This window comes from Pelmatolapia mariae, linkage group LG16_19, assembly GCF_036321145.2.
Source record: "Pelmatolapia mariae isolate MD_Pm_ZW linkage group LG16_19, Pm_UMD_F_2, whole genome shotgun sequence".
NCBI classification, from domain to species: Eukaryota; Metazoa; Chordata; class Actinopteri; order Cichliformes; family Cichlidae; genus Pelmatolapia; species Pelmatolapia mariae.
This window is the reverse complement of record NC_086241.1, coordinates 62,072,570-62,090,788: the sequence shown is the minus strand read 5'-3', so window position 1 is coordinate 62,090,788 and position 18,219 is coordinate 62,072,570. Positions and strand designations below refer to the sequence as shown.

Genomic DNA, 18,219 nt, shown 5'->3' with positions numbered 1-18,219 from the left:
GGGCTCAGGACGAGGAAAACAACTCGCAGGAGGAACAAAACAACACGTAAAACTTGTTTTTCTCAGGCGCCCAGCATTTTTCCTTTCCTCTCTTTCTAGAACTGGGCGAGATGAGGTGGGGTGGTGAGGGGCGGACTGTTGTTTTCTTCCACTGAGAATAAGCAGTCCAGTAAAAGTGGAAGGAATGGCGGGGTCGTGTTTATTTGCGAAATCGCAGGTGGCTGTGTTGACCTGCTCTGAAGTCCCCCGACCACTCGTGTTCTTTTCTCCTCTCGGACGCCGTTATTTGTTCACTTCTTCCACCACATGCTCCAACATTTCCCCTTCTCTCTCTGTCTCTCACTCTGTTTGTGCCTGGGCAGCGTTCCATTCTTCTTTGTGTCGAAGTGCAGCGTGCCTGTGACGCACTTCCTTCCATTGTATCAGGAACTGATACCTTAATGCTCTTGAAGCAAGTGTGCGTTCAGGCATGTATCTGTGAAGGCATGGGTGATTACGGGTGTCTTGTCGTGGCTCTCTGCCTGCGGTCACTCCATTAAATGGGGCTGTTGGGTAAATTACAGAATAAAGCCTCTTGCTGGTCTGCAATTTCCTGCAACAAAATGTATGTTAGATTTCCCAGCCTGTGGACGCGCACAGTGACATGAAAACAAGTGGTGGCTGAAGTCGGGTTAGATGATGTCATTTGGTTTGTTTCTCTACCGCAGCAGCAAACAAGCATGAAGGCTCTCGCTCTTCTTTCAGTCAGAGTTGAAGCACATGACTGTTATGGAAAAGGTTTGCTGTTGGGTTTGTTCTCTGGAAGTTATGACAGAAATGGCAAATGTTGAAATGCATTTGTTTACTGTAAAGAGAAAGAGTCAGCTTCCAGCAGAAGTGATAATGTAGGATAATGCATACACTTCTCATGTCCATCCTCTCATCTAAATCTCGGCAGGAGATCAGATAAACTATATTTTATCTGTTTCAGACACATAAATCCTCACAAATTAAATATCTCAAAACTTCAGCTCCCATGAGGTAGTGGCCCAAGGATTTGTGCTTTAATTTTTAGAATAACCCTTTAAGATATCATAATGAGTATTTTCTCAGAACTTTTCACAATCTTGTTTAAAACAAGTGCCGTTTCCCCTTAAACAGATTCCTTGTTATATTTTGATATGTCGCATTTCAATCCAGTAACTGGGGCTGTTCTCTTCGTTTGAGTTGACAAACAGTCATGGAAAAGGATTTGTTTGCCTTCTGGAAGTTATGACAGAAATTCAAATGGTTCACATGCATTTGTTTACTGTAAAGAGAGAGAGTCAGCTCCACATCCAGCAGCGGTGATGTGTAGGCAGGTTTCAGGTTGCAGCACTGTAACCACACTTCAGCCCTGCAGGAAGCGCTTCTCCCACCTGGCACCTTTTCTTTTAACTACTGATATTTATAGAAGAAGAGCCTCTTAACATAATCAATACTCCTCGAGACTGCACATTTCACATCAAGCTTAACAATTACCATAAAAAAAGAATTCAGACATTCCCTTTGTCTTCATCTGTACAAGCCATCACTTAGAGGGGACCAATTACTTCTCATTTTCAGCTGCATATTTTATTCTTGGGCTTCACTACATTTGCTTTACATAACTCATATACATATATGTATATATATATATGTGTGTGTGTGCGTGTGTATATATATATATATATATATATATATATATATATATATACGTGATGAGAGCAAAAGACGGGTAGATGAACAAATATAAACACAGTTTCAGCTGATTGGCCAGTTTATAAAAGCTGAGGAGGGGCAGCAGTTAATATTGCCAAATTACAAAAGTAGAATTAACATGGGATTTATTTTTGCATCTCTTTGCTTACTATTGTAATATTGTAATATCCAGGGTGCACACCACGTCTCGCCCTATGGTAGCTGGGATAGGCACTAACCCCGCCCCCCTTGACCCTGTCAAGGATCAGCGAAAAAGAATGGACAGATGGTTGGTCACTGTAATAATAGATACTCACCACTTTATTAGGTACACCTTGGTAGTAGAGGGTTGATTCAAAAAGGTGGTGGAAACATTCCTCTGAGATTTTGATTCAAATTGACATTATAGCATCACACAGTCAATGCATCAACATCACATCACTTCCAAGATGTGAATATCCTGTTCCACATCATCCCAAACATGCTTTACTGGATTTAGATCTCGTGACTTTTACATTTTAAACCATTAATACTCAGACTTTGGAACTTAAACCAAGCTCAGATGGCACTATGGGCTCCAAACTTTGCCGAGGAAATGTTTTCATGTTCCAAATTCTGGTGCTACCATCTGAATGTTGCAGTAAAAATAGACAACAGGAAACATTTTTCCAGTTTGTTGTTGTCCAGTTTTGGTAAGCCCATCTAAATTGTAGCTGAGAGGTGTGGTCTTCTGCTGCAGTAGCCCATCTGCTGCAAGGTTCAAAGTGTTGTACGTTCAAAGATGCTCTTCTGCATACCTTGGTTGAAACAAATGGTTATTCTAGTTACTGTTGCCTTACAGCTAGTAGTCTAGCTAGCTATATTCCCTGGGAACAGGGAAACATAGCTGGCTAACCCAATTCTGTCCACAGGAGAAAAAAAATCCAAAAGCAAACAAATGTAAAGCTAACTAATTAACAATGATATCTTTCTTGATTTGTCAGGAAAAAACCATGGTTTCTTTTGCTGTTTCTCGTTATTTTTCTTAGCTATGATGTAGTGCTGTCAGGGTTAATCTGGTTAAAATGATGTTAACGTCATAACTGCGTTAACGCAGCAAATCTCCGTTAGCGAGTTAAGGCGGCTCGCCCCATGTGAGGGGCAATCACGGCGCTAACGCGTTGACGCTGTGCAGCCCTCGCACGAGGCAATCTACTACTATAATGATTAAAGTTACTCAGTAATTTAAGTAAATGACAGTTTTTTTTTAGTTCCCATTGCACCACAACCTTACCTCCTATAATCCTAATTATAATTTAAACCATACTTCACATACTCTAATTTTAACCCTTATAGCAACCTAAGGTCCTAGTCTTCTTTTAAAGATAATTTCTTTATTACTTTTCCTCCTTTTTGTATTGCAGGTGTTTTGTGTTACATTTTTAATGCAGAGGTTGAAAATTAGCATATCGTGTACCAAACGTTTAGTTCCATGTGTAAATGAACTACTGTCGACCATATTTGCATGTAAGCCAAAAGTGATATCAATCTTCTCATTTAACACTTAGCACTTAGCAAGAAAGCAAATGAGGTTCTTTCCCAAAATGTGAAAGCTTTCATTCGAGATAAAATCAATGTGTTTAAAGTGATAGTGAAAGGATTTTTAAACTAAATTTAGATTTTGCTACAGAAAACAGTTTCTGTTAATGGCTTTAGAGTTGTTTTGGGAAGCTAAATTTAATAATAATATTTAAAAGGGTTCAAATTTATTGTGAACACAATCTCTCACATTTAACTCAATATATCAACTTCCTAAAACACTGGATGTCACTTTTCTCCTAGTTTATAATGAAGGGTTTGCTGCTTTATTTTGATATCAGAACTGATAAAACCACATCCTCAGATTCTGAGTAAAGCTCAGATCTTGTGTAAAATGAGTAGCTCTTTTTGAGATTCTCTGTGCAGTGTTTTGAGCCATGTCTGTCCAATGCAGTCCATCAAACTCAGTCTCAGGTGTTCCTGAATGATTGTCATAAGTGTTTAATTAATTGTTTTGCTAAATGGGATCTGGCATTAAGGCTGAAACTACACCGAAGCAGGCCAGTTGTCTGAGTGGATTAGAATTCAGTCCATATGGACGTGGTCAGGGTGAAGATGTTGTTGAGCAGCTGCTGAGCTTTTTGCATACCTGAATGATGTGACCGGCCTTATTGGAGAGTATGCAGCCAATGAATTCATCTTCTTCTCTCTGCAATCCCACACTCCGGAGGTCAAGAACGTTCAAATTATCCCTCTGCGCTGCTGTGTTTGACTGCTTTACATGAGTCACCACAGCAACCAGTAAATGAAATCACTGAAGGATGCTTGCTTCAATTCACAGGAGCTGTCTGCCCGTCTGGCATCCAGCCTCCTCTTTTTAAAGCCATGTTCCTGCACACTGGGCTTCCTGATGAAACCGCTGATTAGATTTCCATTCAAAACCTCCAACTTGCACAAAACACTGTGACAAAGGGAGCACATGTTTGCCACAGCATTGTCAGTGCATGCACAAGGAGGGTATCAGCTCCCTGCTAGATTTTGCTCGGCTAACTCAAAAATGCAGTGAACTCGGTGTTGCTGTTGTTGCGTAATCAAACAGCACGTGAAGTATGTTAACAGGCCACTAGCACAGTCCCACTGTTGGTCACTCTGATTGTTCTTTAACCCACTCTGTGTGCTCAGAGTCAGCACTTTGTTACCTACGTGTGTCCTACTGGCTGCACCTGAGCTGTGAGATTAGCCACACTGATCATGTTGAGCTATTATCCAGGTTAAGGTATTACAACATGACAACATGACAGGCGACTGACGGCAAGGAAAACAAAGTGATGCAAGGGCAAAAAAAAAAAAAAAGTGAAGGAAATATGTAGTGAATTCTGAACAGTCTCCTCCTCTCTGGCACACTCAGCTGTTTTCCAGAGAATTATGTAGCAATGAAGTGACTCAGTGTGACTGTAAATGCACTTTTCAGGAGGTTTGTATGTCATTTAACCTTCAAGTCACCCAGTTGTATATTTTTACATGTCCTGTTATGAATTTATGAAGTGGAGAAATGTTTCTTACCATAAATTTGTCATTTTACAAACAGCAAGACGTGTGTGTATATGTATATGTATATATATCTATATCTATACATCTGTCTGTCTGTCTATCTATACATCTGTCTGTCTATCTATACATCTGTCTGTCTATCTATACATCTGTCTATCTATCTATCTATCTATCTATCTATCTATCTATCTATCTATCTATCTATCTATCTATCTATCTATCTATCTATCTATCTATCTATCTATCTATCCATCCATGTGTGTTTGTATATATATATAGATATATATACATATACACACACATGTCCTGCTGTTTGTAAAATGACAAATTTATGGTAAGAAACATTTCTCCACTTCATAAATTATACACACATACACACACACACACACACACACACACACACACACACACACACACACACACACACACTAATGCAGTTTATCTTTCAAGCTCAGGTCCTCCAGCAGAGAGAGGCCTGGGAGCTTGAGGGTCCTGCGCAGTATCTTTGCTGTTCCTAGGACTGTGCTGTTCCTAGTGAGTGGGGGTACCACAATCCAGGATGAGACAACAAACATCCACGAGTACATCAGAAAGATAGCCACGTGCTCAGTGAACACCTCGGGCAGCAGAAACCCAAGAAAGGGAGCAAGAGAAGAAACCATCATGGAAGGACAAGCCCCTGCATGAGACCCTTGTTCTTGGGATATATATATTTCTGTGACTAAAATATATTCATGTATGATGTGTTACTATAGATAAAGCCTATAGACCAAGCTTTCAGCAGTATTCAAGTCATTAAAATAATCTCTAGCTGTACTATATAAATATACACAATAATGATATGCACATTATGATACTGTATGCATACTATTCCTATTTAAAAAAAAAACTCAACAATAAATCAAATAAATAAAAAACAATATTTAAACTGTGGTGCAGCCACTTATCATGCAATACATCTCTATGAGGGGGACTGCAAATGAGCCAGAAAATTATACCAACTGAAATGTTTTTTACACCCATTCTCTGTATTTATTTATAATCAGATGTTCTAATTTCTGGTTCTATGTGACCCCCCAAAAATGTTTCCTCTTCTTGGATATCTTGGAAATGTCCCTGGGTGTGGGAAATTGGAGAATCAAAGCATTCAGTACTTGTCATGGTTGAAGAACAACTAGAAACTGACTCCAGGGTGTATCTATTTTAGGGTAATAAATTGTTTGTGCCACTGACAGCAGGAACACTCAAACAGCAGTACAATGAAAATCACACAGCAAACTTGTTGCAAAGATTTCTATACAGAACAGAACTGCAAAATGTTTTACAACGTAAAAAACACCACTTTATTTTAGAGCTGAAAGTACAGCATTGTAATTTAACAACGATTATTTTACAGCACACTTAAAGAAAAAAAAAGTACTCTGCTGGATCATTTGACAGCAATGACCAAAATTAAATGGCCGTCTTGTCATGGATTTGTTATTATTACTACGATCATGCTTGCGAAACACTTCCAGTAATCTTGGGGATTCTGATGTTATGATGACTGCAATATAATCCATAACATGCCCTATATCTAAGATCTTGTTGTGCAAAATAATGTGGTTGGGGAAAAAGGAGTCAAAAGTAGCTTTAAAGTACTCATAATGTGCTACACAACAGAAAAAGTGAAAATCAAAAAACAACCCAACATCAAAGGGCTGTGATCCTGCAAACGGAAAACGCTGTGTGACTGATGTCTATGATGCATGATTAGATGATCATTTCCTACTATAGGCCATGTTAGGTGTTTTCATGAAATGGGTTTTGTTGTTAAGTTATAATAACTATCTACGTTAGCTCTTATTAATATATTCTGTATGTATCCCCCTCCCCGCGAACCTGGATTGACTGCCCTTTGTTTACAATCTCCTCATTCGGATTTATGCGGCGGTACCTGAAGGCAGCATTAGGCATCAACTCTCCTGCGTCACGAGCACCTGAAGCGCGTCGGCCGCGGCCAGGTAAGCCTCTTGCGCACGGACGTTCAGTGGACCTCTTGCGTGGACGTCAGGCTGAATGAGATGTTCTGTATAACACAGATTCCTTCTGATGTGTGATGGATAGATAAGCTGACCTTAGTGCGCACATTGACCAAACACCCTCTTGTGTCACCTGACCCCTGACCTTGGGCTCCTTGAAGCTGCAGTTTTTCGGAAGTCGGAGAGTTTGCGATTTAACTCCAAGAAACTGAAGACAAACTGGAGCAGCAGCGTCTGGCTGACTGACTGTTGCGTGTCCCAGGATCCTCAAAGATCAAACTTGGACCCATATAGAGGTTGTCACAGTGCCACATCGTGCATCTCCCAAATTGACGCCCATGGGTGCGTCTCAAATGATATTACGGCATTAATTATGGGATGGCAGATTAGATTACCCCCCCCCCCTCCCCCCTTTAGCTATTTAGCAGAAAACGCGTCGCTTAGCAACACCGCTGCGTTCAAAAGATTAACCATTAATTAATATCATTCAGATACAGAATTACTCAACATCTTCGGGAAACTAAAACGCACGACAGGCAGGGCGTCACAGATCAGTACGCAGGTCAAAAGGTAACGGGGCGAAAATGAATGACACCCAGTAACTCTGGAAAGGGTGACATATCGGAGAGCTGCAGTACCTATAAGTGTAACTGACGTCTTCACGTTATGAGCAAGCGAACAAAGTGAGGCAACGAGCGGCTGGCTGGTCACCCCAGAAACCCCCCGCAGATTATTTTTCCCTCAGCGCAACTTCCCCCGGTTCAAACTTTCTGATGGGAGCGAGGCTTTCTGGCAAAGACGCGCGCGGCACCAGCAGTTATGGTGATGCAGATTAAAATAGGAACCGTGGCAGATGGGATTAGACTTAATGCGCCATTTTATATCGTGTAACGTGTCACATTCTGGGCGCTGCGCCCTTGTTTATGAGGTGCGTCCGAATTACAATTAGCCCACATTTCACCGAGATTCCTTTGAAGCCGCCGTGCTGCACTAACCGGCGGGCCACATTAATCTGACCGTCCGTGTTGTGTGCCACCTCTCTCCAAATTAGGCACAATGCGGTGGCGCCAAAGCGCACAAAGGTTTAATTGTGCAGAAACGCCGCGTGTCCAATCGCCGAGTGTGTATATGAGCAGCAAATGAAAGCTGGTGGACATGAAATAGTTACACCCACCATGACACCCCCCTCCTCTCTGTCTTTATTTGATTTATCGAATTTTCAGGCTGTGCACAGCTACAGATATGGATTTCATTTTGAAGCTGAGAAACTTTTAATAAATGCTTTTACTGCGCAGCACTCGCTCCCGGTGTGTGCGGGTGCACGCGTATCCGTGCAGAGTCGCTTTAGCTCTAAGTTTCTAAGCTTTAATGTGTCGGTTTTACATCACTGCCGGGTGGCCGAACCTGGACCGGCGAGCTGTGAGCTCCGAGTCCGGACCACAGCGCGCGAGGGGAGGGAATCCCTCCAGTGTCTGACGCTTCCTTTACCAAGGAAACCCACACGCGCTCGCTGACGCAACTGCCCATTTTAGGAAACATGCGTCAATGGACCCAAGCAAGTCAGACAAATAGTGAACTCCGCGGCAGCACTGACGTCCGTAACAAAAAATAAACCCCTCCACACATGTTCTGGACCACTTTTACCGAATCCCAGCTTTTCGGTTTTCTCCCTGCTGTCCGCAGGGCGCAGGATGGTGATAACGGATCTTTTCTTTTTCACTGCCTTTTGCAGAGACAACCCCTCCCTACTGAAGTCGCAACGCCCCATGCGTGACGTAGGCTCTTTCGTTGGTGTTGAAAAGCCGTTGCAGTTCTTCATAGTGCCATTGAAGTGAGTCATCTCTAGGAAGTGTGGTAAAAAGGAAAAGAAAAAAAAGTTCGAAGTGTTCCGTGAGCAGCAGCGAGAGCTCAGAGGAGTGTAGCTGGCAAGGCGACGGAAAATATTGAGAAGAGTAGAGAGGCAATAGGCTTTAAAGCGAATGTTAACCTGTGTGAGTCACTCTAACTACATGTTTGATTGTCGCTGCTGGATCTGACTGCTGAAGGTGTGCTGCTGACTTTAAGCTGAAGTTTGCGCACCTGAGAGGATCTTTTGCAGCGTAGTGTAGGTCTACCTGCGGCTCCAGGAAAAAAACAACAACAAGAAATAGACTCTACAAGCAGGGATAATACACAAAAAAACCCGATTTGTATTATCAGTAAAATGTTTTAGGTTAGTTTACAGGAGCAAAATTGCACTTTTGTTTTTTTCTCCTGCTTTGGAAATTAACGACTTCTCGAATCAGAGGATTTTTTTTCCTGTTGGTGCCTTTTTTTGCATCGGGGATTTAAAAAAAAAGGCTCTCAGAGCTCAAACAGTGCACTGAAATCTTCCTCTTTCCTGGATCATGTACCAGGACTACTCCGGGAACTACGACACCTCGTCCCGCGGCAGCAGCACCTCTCCGGCCCAGCCAGAGTCCTTCACAAGCGGCAGCAGCACGATCGGAAGTCCGATCTCTACCTCAAGCTACCAGGTAACAGAAGGAAAGGACTGGCTGCAGATTAATCTATTAATGAATGCATTCTGGATAACATGAAAGTGTCAGTTCGTTCTTGTGCAAAGTCTGATTTTTAGAAAATTATTCCATCGTGTTGCTACTTCCAGCCATTAACTGAATTTAAACAGGAATTTTCCGGGTCGCCTGGAGACACAAATCCGAATGAACCCAGTGACACGGTTCGAATCAGTGACTCAACAGGGGCAGTAGTCAATCTGTGTATAGGTGCAGTCTAATAATATTACAATAATTTTGCTTTTGAAATATTTAGACACTGATTATTTTATCTAATATTACATTTCTCCATTAGTGCGCACCGCAGCTGGCGACAATGCGCGAGTTTGCGTAAATTTATGGTACAATTGTCTTATGCCAACAATTTAAAAAAAAAAAAAAAGACATATAGGGTGGTTTGTGCGCTGTTGCAGGAACATTTGGCACACTGGAATGAATCCGAGTCTGTGATTTATAGATGTTAAATTCGCCTTTCCTTCTGCCAAATTCCCTGTGCGTTTGTAAAACTGGAACATTTCTGGGTTCTTTGCGGATTGTCTCACAGAGACGAATGCGTGTAAAGCAAATGCACACCTGAGCTTTTTACACTTTTCATGCTGTGGTAATGATAAACTAGCTAGAGATGAAGCTCATAGTGGATGCAACAGGCATTTCGTGTTGGGCTGTGAGGTGTCTGATTTCAATATTCCATATGTGTTGCTGCAGAATTGATCTAAGTTCCGTTTAAGTGTCCACATGTTATTATTCCACATGGAATCAGAGTCTAATTCGATCAGGCGGGTCTCGGGCTGCACATGGCACTTTTTCTCCAGCTGGAAACGCGCTCTGACTGGGAGCGCAGGTCAATCAAAAGCCCGTTCTTCCTCGCTGTGTTCACGGTAGTAATTGTAGAGATGCATCTAAAACACCAAAATCTCATAAGGTTACGCTTTTACATAGTCTGAGTGAGACTTTAGATACAGTAGAGGTGTGCCAGTGTAATGCCGTGAAGACGCGGTATCTCAAAAATACGAGGATATAAATCCGGGAACAGGCATGTTGTTTACCCCCACACCCTCTGCCGTGCAATTCTGTGGAAAAGCCTCCTCAGGCTCACGCAACATTACGGTAAAAGACTTTTGGACAGCGTGTATCATTGCTCTGGTTCCCTGTAATCACACGCTGGCTGCCTGTTTCCCATTACAGGGTTGGAACATGAACTCTTCGCTAGTTTATGGAGACATATGAAAACGACCCCCCTCCCCCCGCGTGTTTTTGTAAGACCAGTATCATTTTAATCGGACTTGTTTGGCTCTAATGTCATGATTCCACTGAATGTCCTTTGTAGGCAGTTATTCATTTCCTGGTTTATATGTATTGTAAATTCCAGTGCTCTTATTCTGAAGCCAAACTGGCCCAAAAATTCCACTCGCATAATTCTGGATAATATGTCTGGCTTGTTACAGCTGGCTGCTTCCCCTCTTACTGGAACTGACCGCGTTTCACATGTGCTCGACAAATGCAATACACAATGACTCACCAGATAAACAAAGTTGCAAGAGACTGCCGGGATATCCGACGGAAAGTCGGGAATAACGGGGATGTGGGGACGTGCGTAATTTACGCACACAGGCTGGCAGTCCTCCTTTTTGATACCAGAAACAATGATCTAACATCACTTCTCATGTTGATAATGTTTGTACAAGACCTTGTTGCACAAATGTATATAGGTACGATATGTAAAATGTTTGTCTGTATGACAGTCTGAACAAAAATCTACCATTCTGGAACACATTATATCTTGAGATGTTCTCACAAAGCAGTGACTGCATGTTTTGTTTTTTGTTTTTTTCACTATCCCCCCCCCCCCCCCCCCTCGATTGTATGTTCCTTTTTAAAAAAAAAATCTTCTGTGAAATAAATTTAATAAAATTTATTCCATTAAAAATATAATTTTACATTTCCCATCTGCCCCGTCAAATCAAAAGTGAACTTAAGAAGACGTGAAATGGCTCTCTAGTGCACTGTTATGTCTCATTGTAGTAAAAATGAGATGCAGTGGACACCTTGGGCTTTCCCACATGAATCACTGCATGTGTCACTGTTTCACTCCAGGGGTTACATACAGTGTTTCGCCTATGTGGACTGAATCACTACTATAAGCTTGAAATGTGGAAAAATGTGTGAATCTGATGACGGTGGGTGGTGGTGTGTGCATCTCTGTGATGGTACTCGAAGCACAGCAGAGATGCTTCTGGAATAGATCAGAAGCAGCACATTAGGAAATAAACCTATCCTCTTCTGGAGACTTTTACCTTCATCATGCATCCCTTTTCACCATCTTTTCCCTTCTCTTTCCAGAAGTACAGGGTTGACATGCCCGGCTCCAACAGTGCCTTTATTCCCACAATCAATGCAATCACGACAAGCCAAGACCTGCAGTGGATGGTGCAGCCCACTGTCATCACCTCTATGTCCAACCCTTACTCCCGCTCCCACCCATATGGCCATCACCTGACCAATGGTCCCAGTCTGCTTGCGCACAACCCACTGGCTCGGCCTGGGGTCATCCGCTCTATCGGGGACACCAGGAGAGGACGCAAGAGGGATGAACAGGTAACGAGCCAAAGCAAACCACTGCAAAAAAACAACAACAAAAAAAACCCTCTTTGATTGCTATTCTGCTCACACCGAGCTCCTATTTATGCTCTTCGCTTCGTATTGATTGTGTGCGTCTCTGTCAAATACCTCATTCTACCTTTCGTGCTCTTTCTTTTCTCGCCCTTAGCTGACCCCAGAGGAAGAGGAGAAGAGGAGGGTGAGGCGTGAGAGGAATAAGTTAGCCGCGGCAAAGTGCCGTAACCGTCGGCGGGAGCTCACCGAGATGCTGCAAGGGGTGAGTAGAAGACCTGCGCCAAGAGATCACCATCAAAATGTTCTTGTTTTTGTCTTCATAGAAAAATACCACAGATCTAAGTGATGCAGCATCTTGTGGTGAGAACCATTAGCCAGTAAAGCCCCGTGCTTCTTGTTTTGTTTTGTTTTTTCTGCAAACTTTTTCATCTTTAATATTTTGCAGAAAAACAAAAAGGAAACAGAAACATATTTGCATACACAGAGAACACGGTGCACTTGTTTAGAGGCCTGGCAGGAGTCCAGATTCTTGATGAGTGATTGAAGTCCACACCTAAATTTACAACCTCACATTACTGGTTTGACTCTCGCTGCGTCTCTGAGTGCAAGGTCTGAGTGAAGAGATGACAGGCAATGAAAAGCTTTTTGTCTCGGCCAGCTGTAGACAGAGGTAGGGCTGTCTCACAGTGCTGCCTGGCAGACAGTAACGGCATCTAAATGGACTAATTACCCAAATTACAGTGAGGTTGAGCTTGTCAGGCCTTAAAAAAAAGAACCCAGGAATGGAATTTGCTGCAGGCAGCTGTCTCCATGAATGCAGGACATTTTGTAAAAGGGGCAAATTGCTTGTCTCACAATCCCACATAGGGGTATACAGCATGCACACACACACAGTCATACAGTCACAGCCAATGCTTCAAGGAAAAACAAAAAATAAACTGCATTATGCATACACCTGCTTTGTTGCTTTTCAGTGACATTAAGTTGGAGTGTTCGAACTCTCTGAATAACTGATACTATCACTTTAAGAGTCTCGCTGTGCGCCTCCTCTCTTGGCTCTTCGCGTACCACTTCCTCATACCTTTGCCCATGAGTCAAAGTTCTCAGACAGCATGTCAGCTTATCTTTATGTCTCATGTCTCACAGCCGACGAAAGCCTTTATGGTGTGGATTTGTGTCTTTTGTGTCTCACGTTAATGACACACTGTTTGATGCGGATCTCATTTCTCTGAGACACAAACAAGGCACAGTCATTATGTGGCGCTCAAATTCAAGCAGAAGGCTTCGAGATTACATGTTGTTAGTCCAAATGGTTCATGACAAATTTCTGGGTTTAATAAAATTGTGGCGCTTGGGAAAACTGAAGCAAACAGACAGTGCCCTCTTTTGGCTTCTCAGAGAACCACACGTACAGTCTGGAAACTTCATATTACATACTTCATAAGTGCTGAAGATCATTTTATCACCTCATGTGCATTAGTAAGATGTTGCATCACTTTTTATTAAGTTTAAACAATTCGCCTACCACTCTTTGGTGGCGTGGTGATAACAGGGATGAAGTTCCTCTGTATTTATTGTCTCTGTATTTCCACTGTCCAATTAAGGCAAAATTCAAGTGGTAGTTCTAAGCTTTACTTCATATTTTCATTCAACAGGAAACCGAGAAGCTGGAGGAGGAGAAGGCAGACCTGCAGAAAGAGATCGAGACCCTGCAGAAGGAGAAAGACAAGCTGGAGTTCATGCTTGTTGCCCACAATCCCGTGTGCAAGCTGCCCATCGACGAGCGCCACCAGCCATCCGGGCAGCAGCAACAGTGTAATCCGCTCCCACTCACCATGCGCACCAACATGGGCACACGGGCTCAGATGAACCAAGTGGTGGTGAAGCAGGAACCCGAGGACAGGGACGAAAATATGGGCAAGCTTCAGCGCTCAATCATCAAGCCCATTTGTCTGGGAAGCAGCAGCATCGGTGGCGGGATGTACAGCCCAGATGGAGACAGCCTGAACACTCCAGTGGTGGCAGCATCTACTCCGGCTGCCACACCAAATGCTCCAAACCTCATATTCACCTACCCCAACATGGTGGAGCCCGAAAGCCCCTCGCCCTCTTCTGAGTCCTGCTCCAAGGCCCACCGGCGCAGCAGCAGCAGCGGCGACCAGTCCTCAGACTCCCTCAACTCACCGACCCTCCTGGCCCTCTGAGCGAGGGCTCATCTCGGCGCGGCTGAGAAACAAACACTGTGGCTGAAAGCAAACACAAGGATCGACTGCGCGCCCTCGTCCCCACCCTCCCTCCGGTGTCTTTAAAGACGCAAGAGCACACTGAAAAGTCCAGACCAAGCTGACCATGTGAGCCGTTTCCCCCCCTTTAGAGGGAGACCCACAAGGGCTACGCTGCGTGTTTCTTCTCGTTCTGCTTCAGTGTAAAAAAATTTTTTTTTATCCGTCAAAGTGTGTGCACCGACTCTGAAAAGCATCATCCCTTCACCATTTCAACTCCAGAGTGTCAACGTTTACTGGGCAGACAATTCTGAAGAAAGACATGCCTGCATTTGGCAGCCATTGGTTGATGTGATTACAGCAAGAGAGCGCGTTCTTAATATATATATATATTTTTGAAAATGTTCAAAAAGCCATGTGGCCGACACTTGCACTCTGCCAAGACGAATCAATAAATAAATCACTAAACGAGGTCAGCTTTCTACTGGAAGGGGAGAAAGAGACAATGAGCAAAGACTTCCTCTCATCTCTTTTTCCACTTCGATTTGTCCTTTCAGAACTTGATTCAGGAAAAGAGTGTGTGCACAATCCTGATGTTCTTTCCATCTCTTTAATTGTATTTATGGCCTGTGCTGATTAAATTTTACAGTGTTTTGTTAAGACATTGTCCTCTCCTTTAATCTGCCTGTAGAAAAGCAAAGCGGTCATCCGCAGGGTGACCCGAGCACTCCTCAGTGTTGCAAAGGATACGAGCCAACTTTCAATCAACGACTAGTTCCTACTCTCTACTTTCTATTTTGCCATAGTGGCTTGACTTTACAGTAGTATTGGTGTGCTTTTCCTCAGTGATTCTGTACCTGAACTTTACAACCTGTTTTTGACAAAGTGTATGTGATTTACATTGATGTCAGGGATATCTCTCATGTGTAGTAGAACCCAGTTGTGAAGAGCGTTGCAGGACTGCTGGTTGCTGATTGGTCTAGCCAAAGTGTTGCAGAGGTGGTACTTTACTAAACTCCGTCGCTTCAAGAGAGGTTCGTCTTTTCGGTCGAAGAGTTTGAACGAAACCCTCCTCGGCTTCTTTGTGCCGTTCATCCTCTGAACAAAGCGCTTACCTTTTTCCAACTCTGGTCAGGTTTCAGAAAAGCCGGGGAAAAAAAAGATTTTTATGACACGTGTAATCCTGTAATTCGTCCGTCTTTGTCTGAAAAGGAGGGATTTTGCTTAAATTTGAAAAAGCCACTGTGGTCTAGACTGTCGCCAGCTGCCAATGATGTCAACCCTGTTTATACTGTGTTTGTAAATCTGTCACTTTTAGTAAAGAAATGATGTTTAAATTCAACTCAGATGTGGTGATTTATGGGTGCATGAATACAACATCGAGGTACTCGGTTTGAAACGTAGTGGCTTAAAACGAGGGCCAGATGTGGTTCACTTTACGAGAATAAGGAAGGGATACGAAGACTCTCTCAACAGCTGGCCTGACATGAAAGAGTGGACACCTATGACACTTCTTTGTCTTTATTTTTATGTGTGTAACTTAAAGGGTTGAGGGTTTAATGCACTGAGAAGGACACAACAACGATATCTGAGACTTTTTTCTTTTATTTTTTTCGTTTACTTCAGACATTCCTAATGACTATAACGTCAGGGGTAAAAGGAAGGTGCCATCGCAAACCTTTTTGCTATGAGAAGAATAAGGGATATGGTTGGGAGAGTTTTGTTGCGCTGGTTGCAGAAAACAGACTTTTCAATTCAATACAAGCTGCTGCTACTTGTTTGGAAAGGTTCGGTAATGGTTGATTTACTGTGGCTGGTTGTTATCCTGCATAAGAAGGTGGAATGATAACCAAAAACATCACCATGTCTGTATGTTGAAATATTCTGGAGCCCCTCGACACACATAGGAAAGCCATTGACTGTAGATCTTCTACTGTACATGTCATCTACTGTCTCTGTCCTCTGTTTTACTATTACTTCTTTTCCAAATGCTTTAACTGTTTAAAATGATTCAAAATTAATAAAAAACAGCAATATGTATAGCAGTGTTTGTTAATTTAAAAGAATGATAATAAAAAAATAATTTTCAACTTGGGTTTTTGTCCTTTATTGTTCTGGGTTTTAAAAAAATGCATTTCAGACAATTAATATTACTGCATTAATTATTCTTTGTTTTAACTAAACCAAAATAATTTTTTTTTACATTTATACTTAGATGAACTGTCAAGTGAAAAGCAACACAGCAAAAGGAATTCAAGAGCATCGTAAATATAAATGGGTATTAAATTTTCGGTGAAGGTGTTGTGTTCAAAATTGTTCACAGAAAATATTTTAAGAATATATTTGAGTCATATATATAAAGAAGACAACTTCTCGTGTCATCTCTTCACCAGAGTATGGCACGAGAAAGCGGCCCATTGTGCTAAAAGAACATATTATCTACTAGTGCAAAAGATCTCAAAGTCTGGTGACTGAGTGGCACGTTAGGGAGTGAACATAAGGTTGAGCGATCCAAATGAAAAATGCACCCATCAAATGAAATTATTGCACATTCAGCTTAAACTAACCTTCCAGTCAGTACAAAAGAAACCCCTGACAGCTTTGGACTTCACACTAGGGTCAAGTTTGCCATCATCTTAGTTTGGAATACATAAACTGCATGGGTGCAATGCACAGAAACAGACATCTTCTAATTAGTGCTAATAGCCCAATAAAATACCAGAACTTCACTCACCAAAATGACAGCCCAGCCTACTTAGAGGGTGCGTTAGTACACATGGCATTAGAAATGTTCCAAACTGCACTGGCAGGTATTTTGCCTATGAGGTGTAGAGAATCATCAGCTGATTCTGAGTTCACTTAATAATTTAAAACATGTGAAAGTGTGCATAATCATCTTAAGATCTGTCAAAGCACAGGATAAACTGACATTGTGCAGACTTTACCGTAAAGCACACAACTGCAATATTATTTATTTATTATTTCTTGTGTTGTGTTGTGTTGTGTTGTACGTAGTGCCAACGTGGGAAAGTTTTCCAATTTCATTGTACTGTTGTACTATGTATGACTGTGCAATGACAATAAACAGTTATCTTATCTTTTATGTATATTTTAAAGGCAACAGTCACTAAATGGGATATAATATAAGATGACTTTGCTATCATGGATAATGATAGCATGATAATGATTTAAAATTCACCTTGTTAATACATTTGACTTGAATATCAGGCACACTGCACTTTGAACATCTCTTAAAATATTTGGCCTTTTATGAAAAACTGTGTTTTAAATCCAAACATGAGTATTTGCAGCCCCCAAGTGGTCAAATATGGGAATTACAACAAAACGTTGGCGTGGAAGTGGAAGAAGTTTGGTTTGAAATCTGTAGACCATAAAATATTACAGATGAAATTGACATCATCATCATCATCATTCAGTCATATTGATGGTTTTCTTCAGAAGGACAAACTTGTGGGCAGCACGCCCAATGGATGGTGTGGTGGTTGCCTCACAGCAAGAAGCTCCTGAGTTTGATTCCACCACCTGGACGGGGCCTTTCTCTGTGGAGTTTGTGTGTTCTCCCCATGTTTGGGTGGGTACTCTGGCTTCCTCCCACAGTCCAAAGACATGCAGTTAGTGGGGTTAGGTTAACTGGTAATTCTGAATTGTCCATAGGTGTGAATGTGAGTGCAGTGCTAGCACATAGAGACAGACAAGAGACCGGTCCAGGGTGTACCCTGGCCTATCCCAGCTACCACTTCACCTTGTGGTAGCTGGGATACTCCAACTCCAAGTTCTGCTGTGGCTGGGAATCTGGGTTCTTGTTTTCTTGGGGACAGGATATGGTCAGGTGACCTGTGCTGATTTGAGGTTATTCTCCAGATTTTGTAGCTGGTTTCTAACCCTAGCCAGTGAAAATCTAGTATACACATGGACTCTACCAAATGTTATGTTCAGGATTAGGATTGTTCCTCATCTATAGTACCAGATTGATGTAGTAACACAACTTTATTGGCATGTACGGCATGAACATGTAACTGA

The 18,219-nt window shown here is 42.3% G+C and overlaps 1 protein-coding gene across 2 annotated transcripts; it reads left to right on the top strand.

Annotated features, from left to right (window-relative positions):
• The first annotated feature begins 8,599 nt into the window (after window positions 1–8,599).
• Window positions 8,600–16,268, top strand: fosl2 (FOS like 2, AP-1 transcription factor subunit). 2 transcript variants are annotated; one of them, XM_063498291.1, is made up of 4 exons: window positions 8,600–9,304; window positions 11,687–11,938; window positions 12,111–12,218; window positions 13,612–16,268. In XM_063498291.1, the coding sequence occupies exons 1-4, from the start codon at window positions 9,176–9,178 to the stop codon at window positions 14,158–14,160; spliced, it is 1,038 nt and encodes a 345-aa protein (XP_063354361.1). In that variant the 5' UTR covers window positions 8,600–9,175; the 3' UTR covers window positions 14,161–16,268. The 2 variants fall into 2 exon arrangements, with proteins under 2 accessions (XP_063354361.1, XP_063354360.1); XM_063498290.1 differs by having other exon boundaries at window positions 11,684–11,938.
• Window positions 16,269–18,219: the final 1,951 nt, after the last annotated feature.

Excerpts from the sequence above, each read along its gene's own strand:
- fosl2 (XM_063498290.1), top strand. The coding sequence starts at position 9,176 with ATGTACCAGGACTACTCCGGGAACTACGACACCTCGTCCCGCGGCAGC. Across the intron at positions 11,939-12,110 it reads GACGCAAGAGGGATGAACAG|CTGACCCCAGAGGAAGAGGA; the intron begins GTAACGAGCCAA and ends TCTCGCCCTTAG. Across the intron at positions 12,219-13,611 it reads TCACCGAGATGCTGCAAGGG|GAAACCGAGAAGCTGGAGGA; the intron begins GTGAGTAGAAGA and ends TTCATTCAACAG.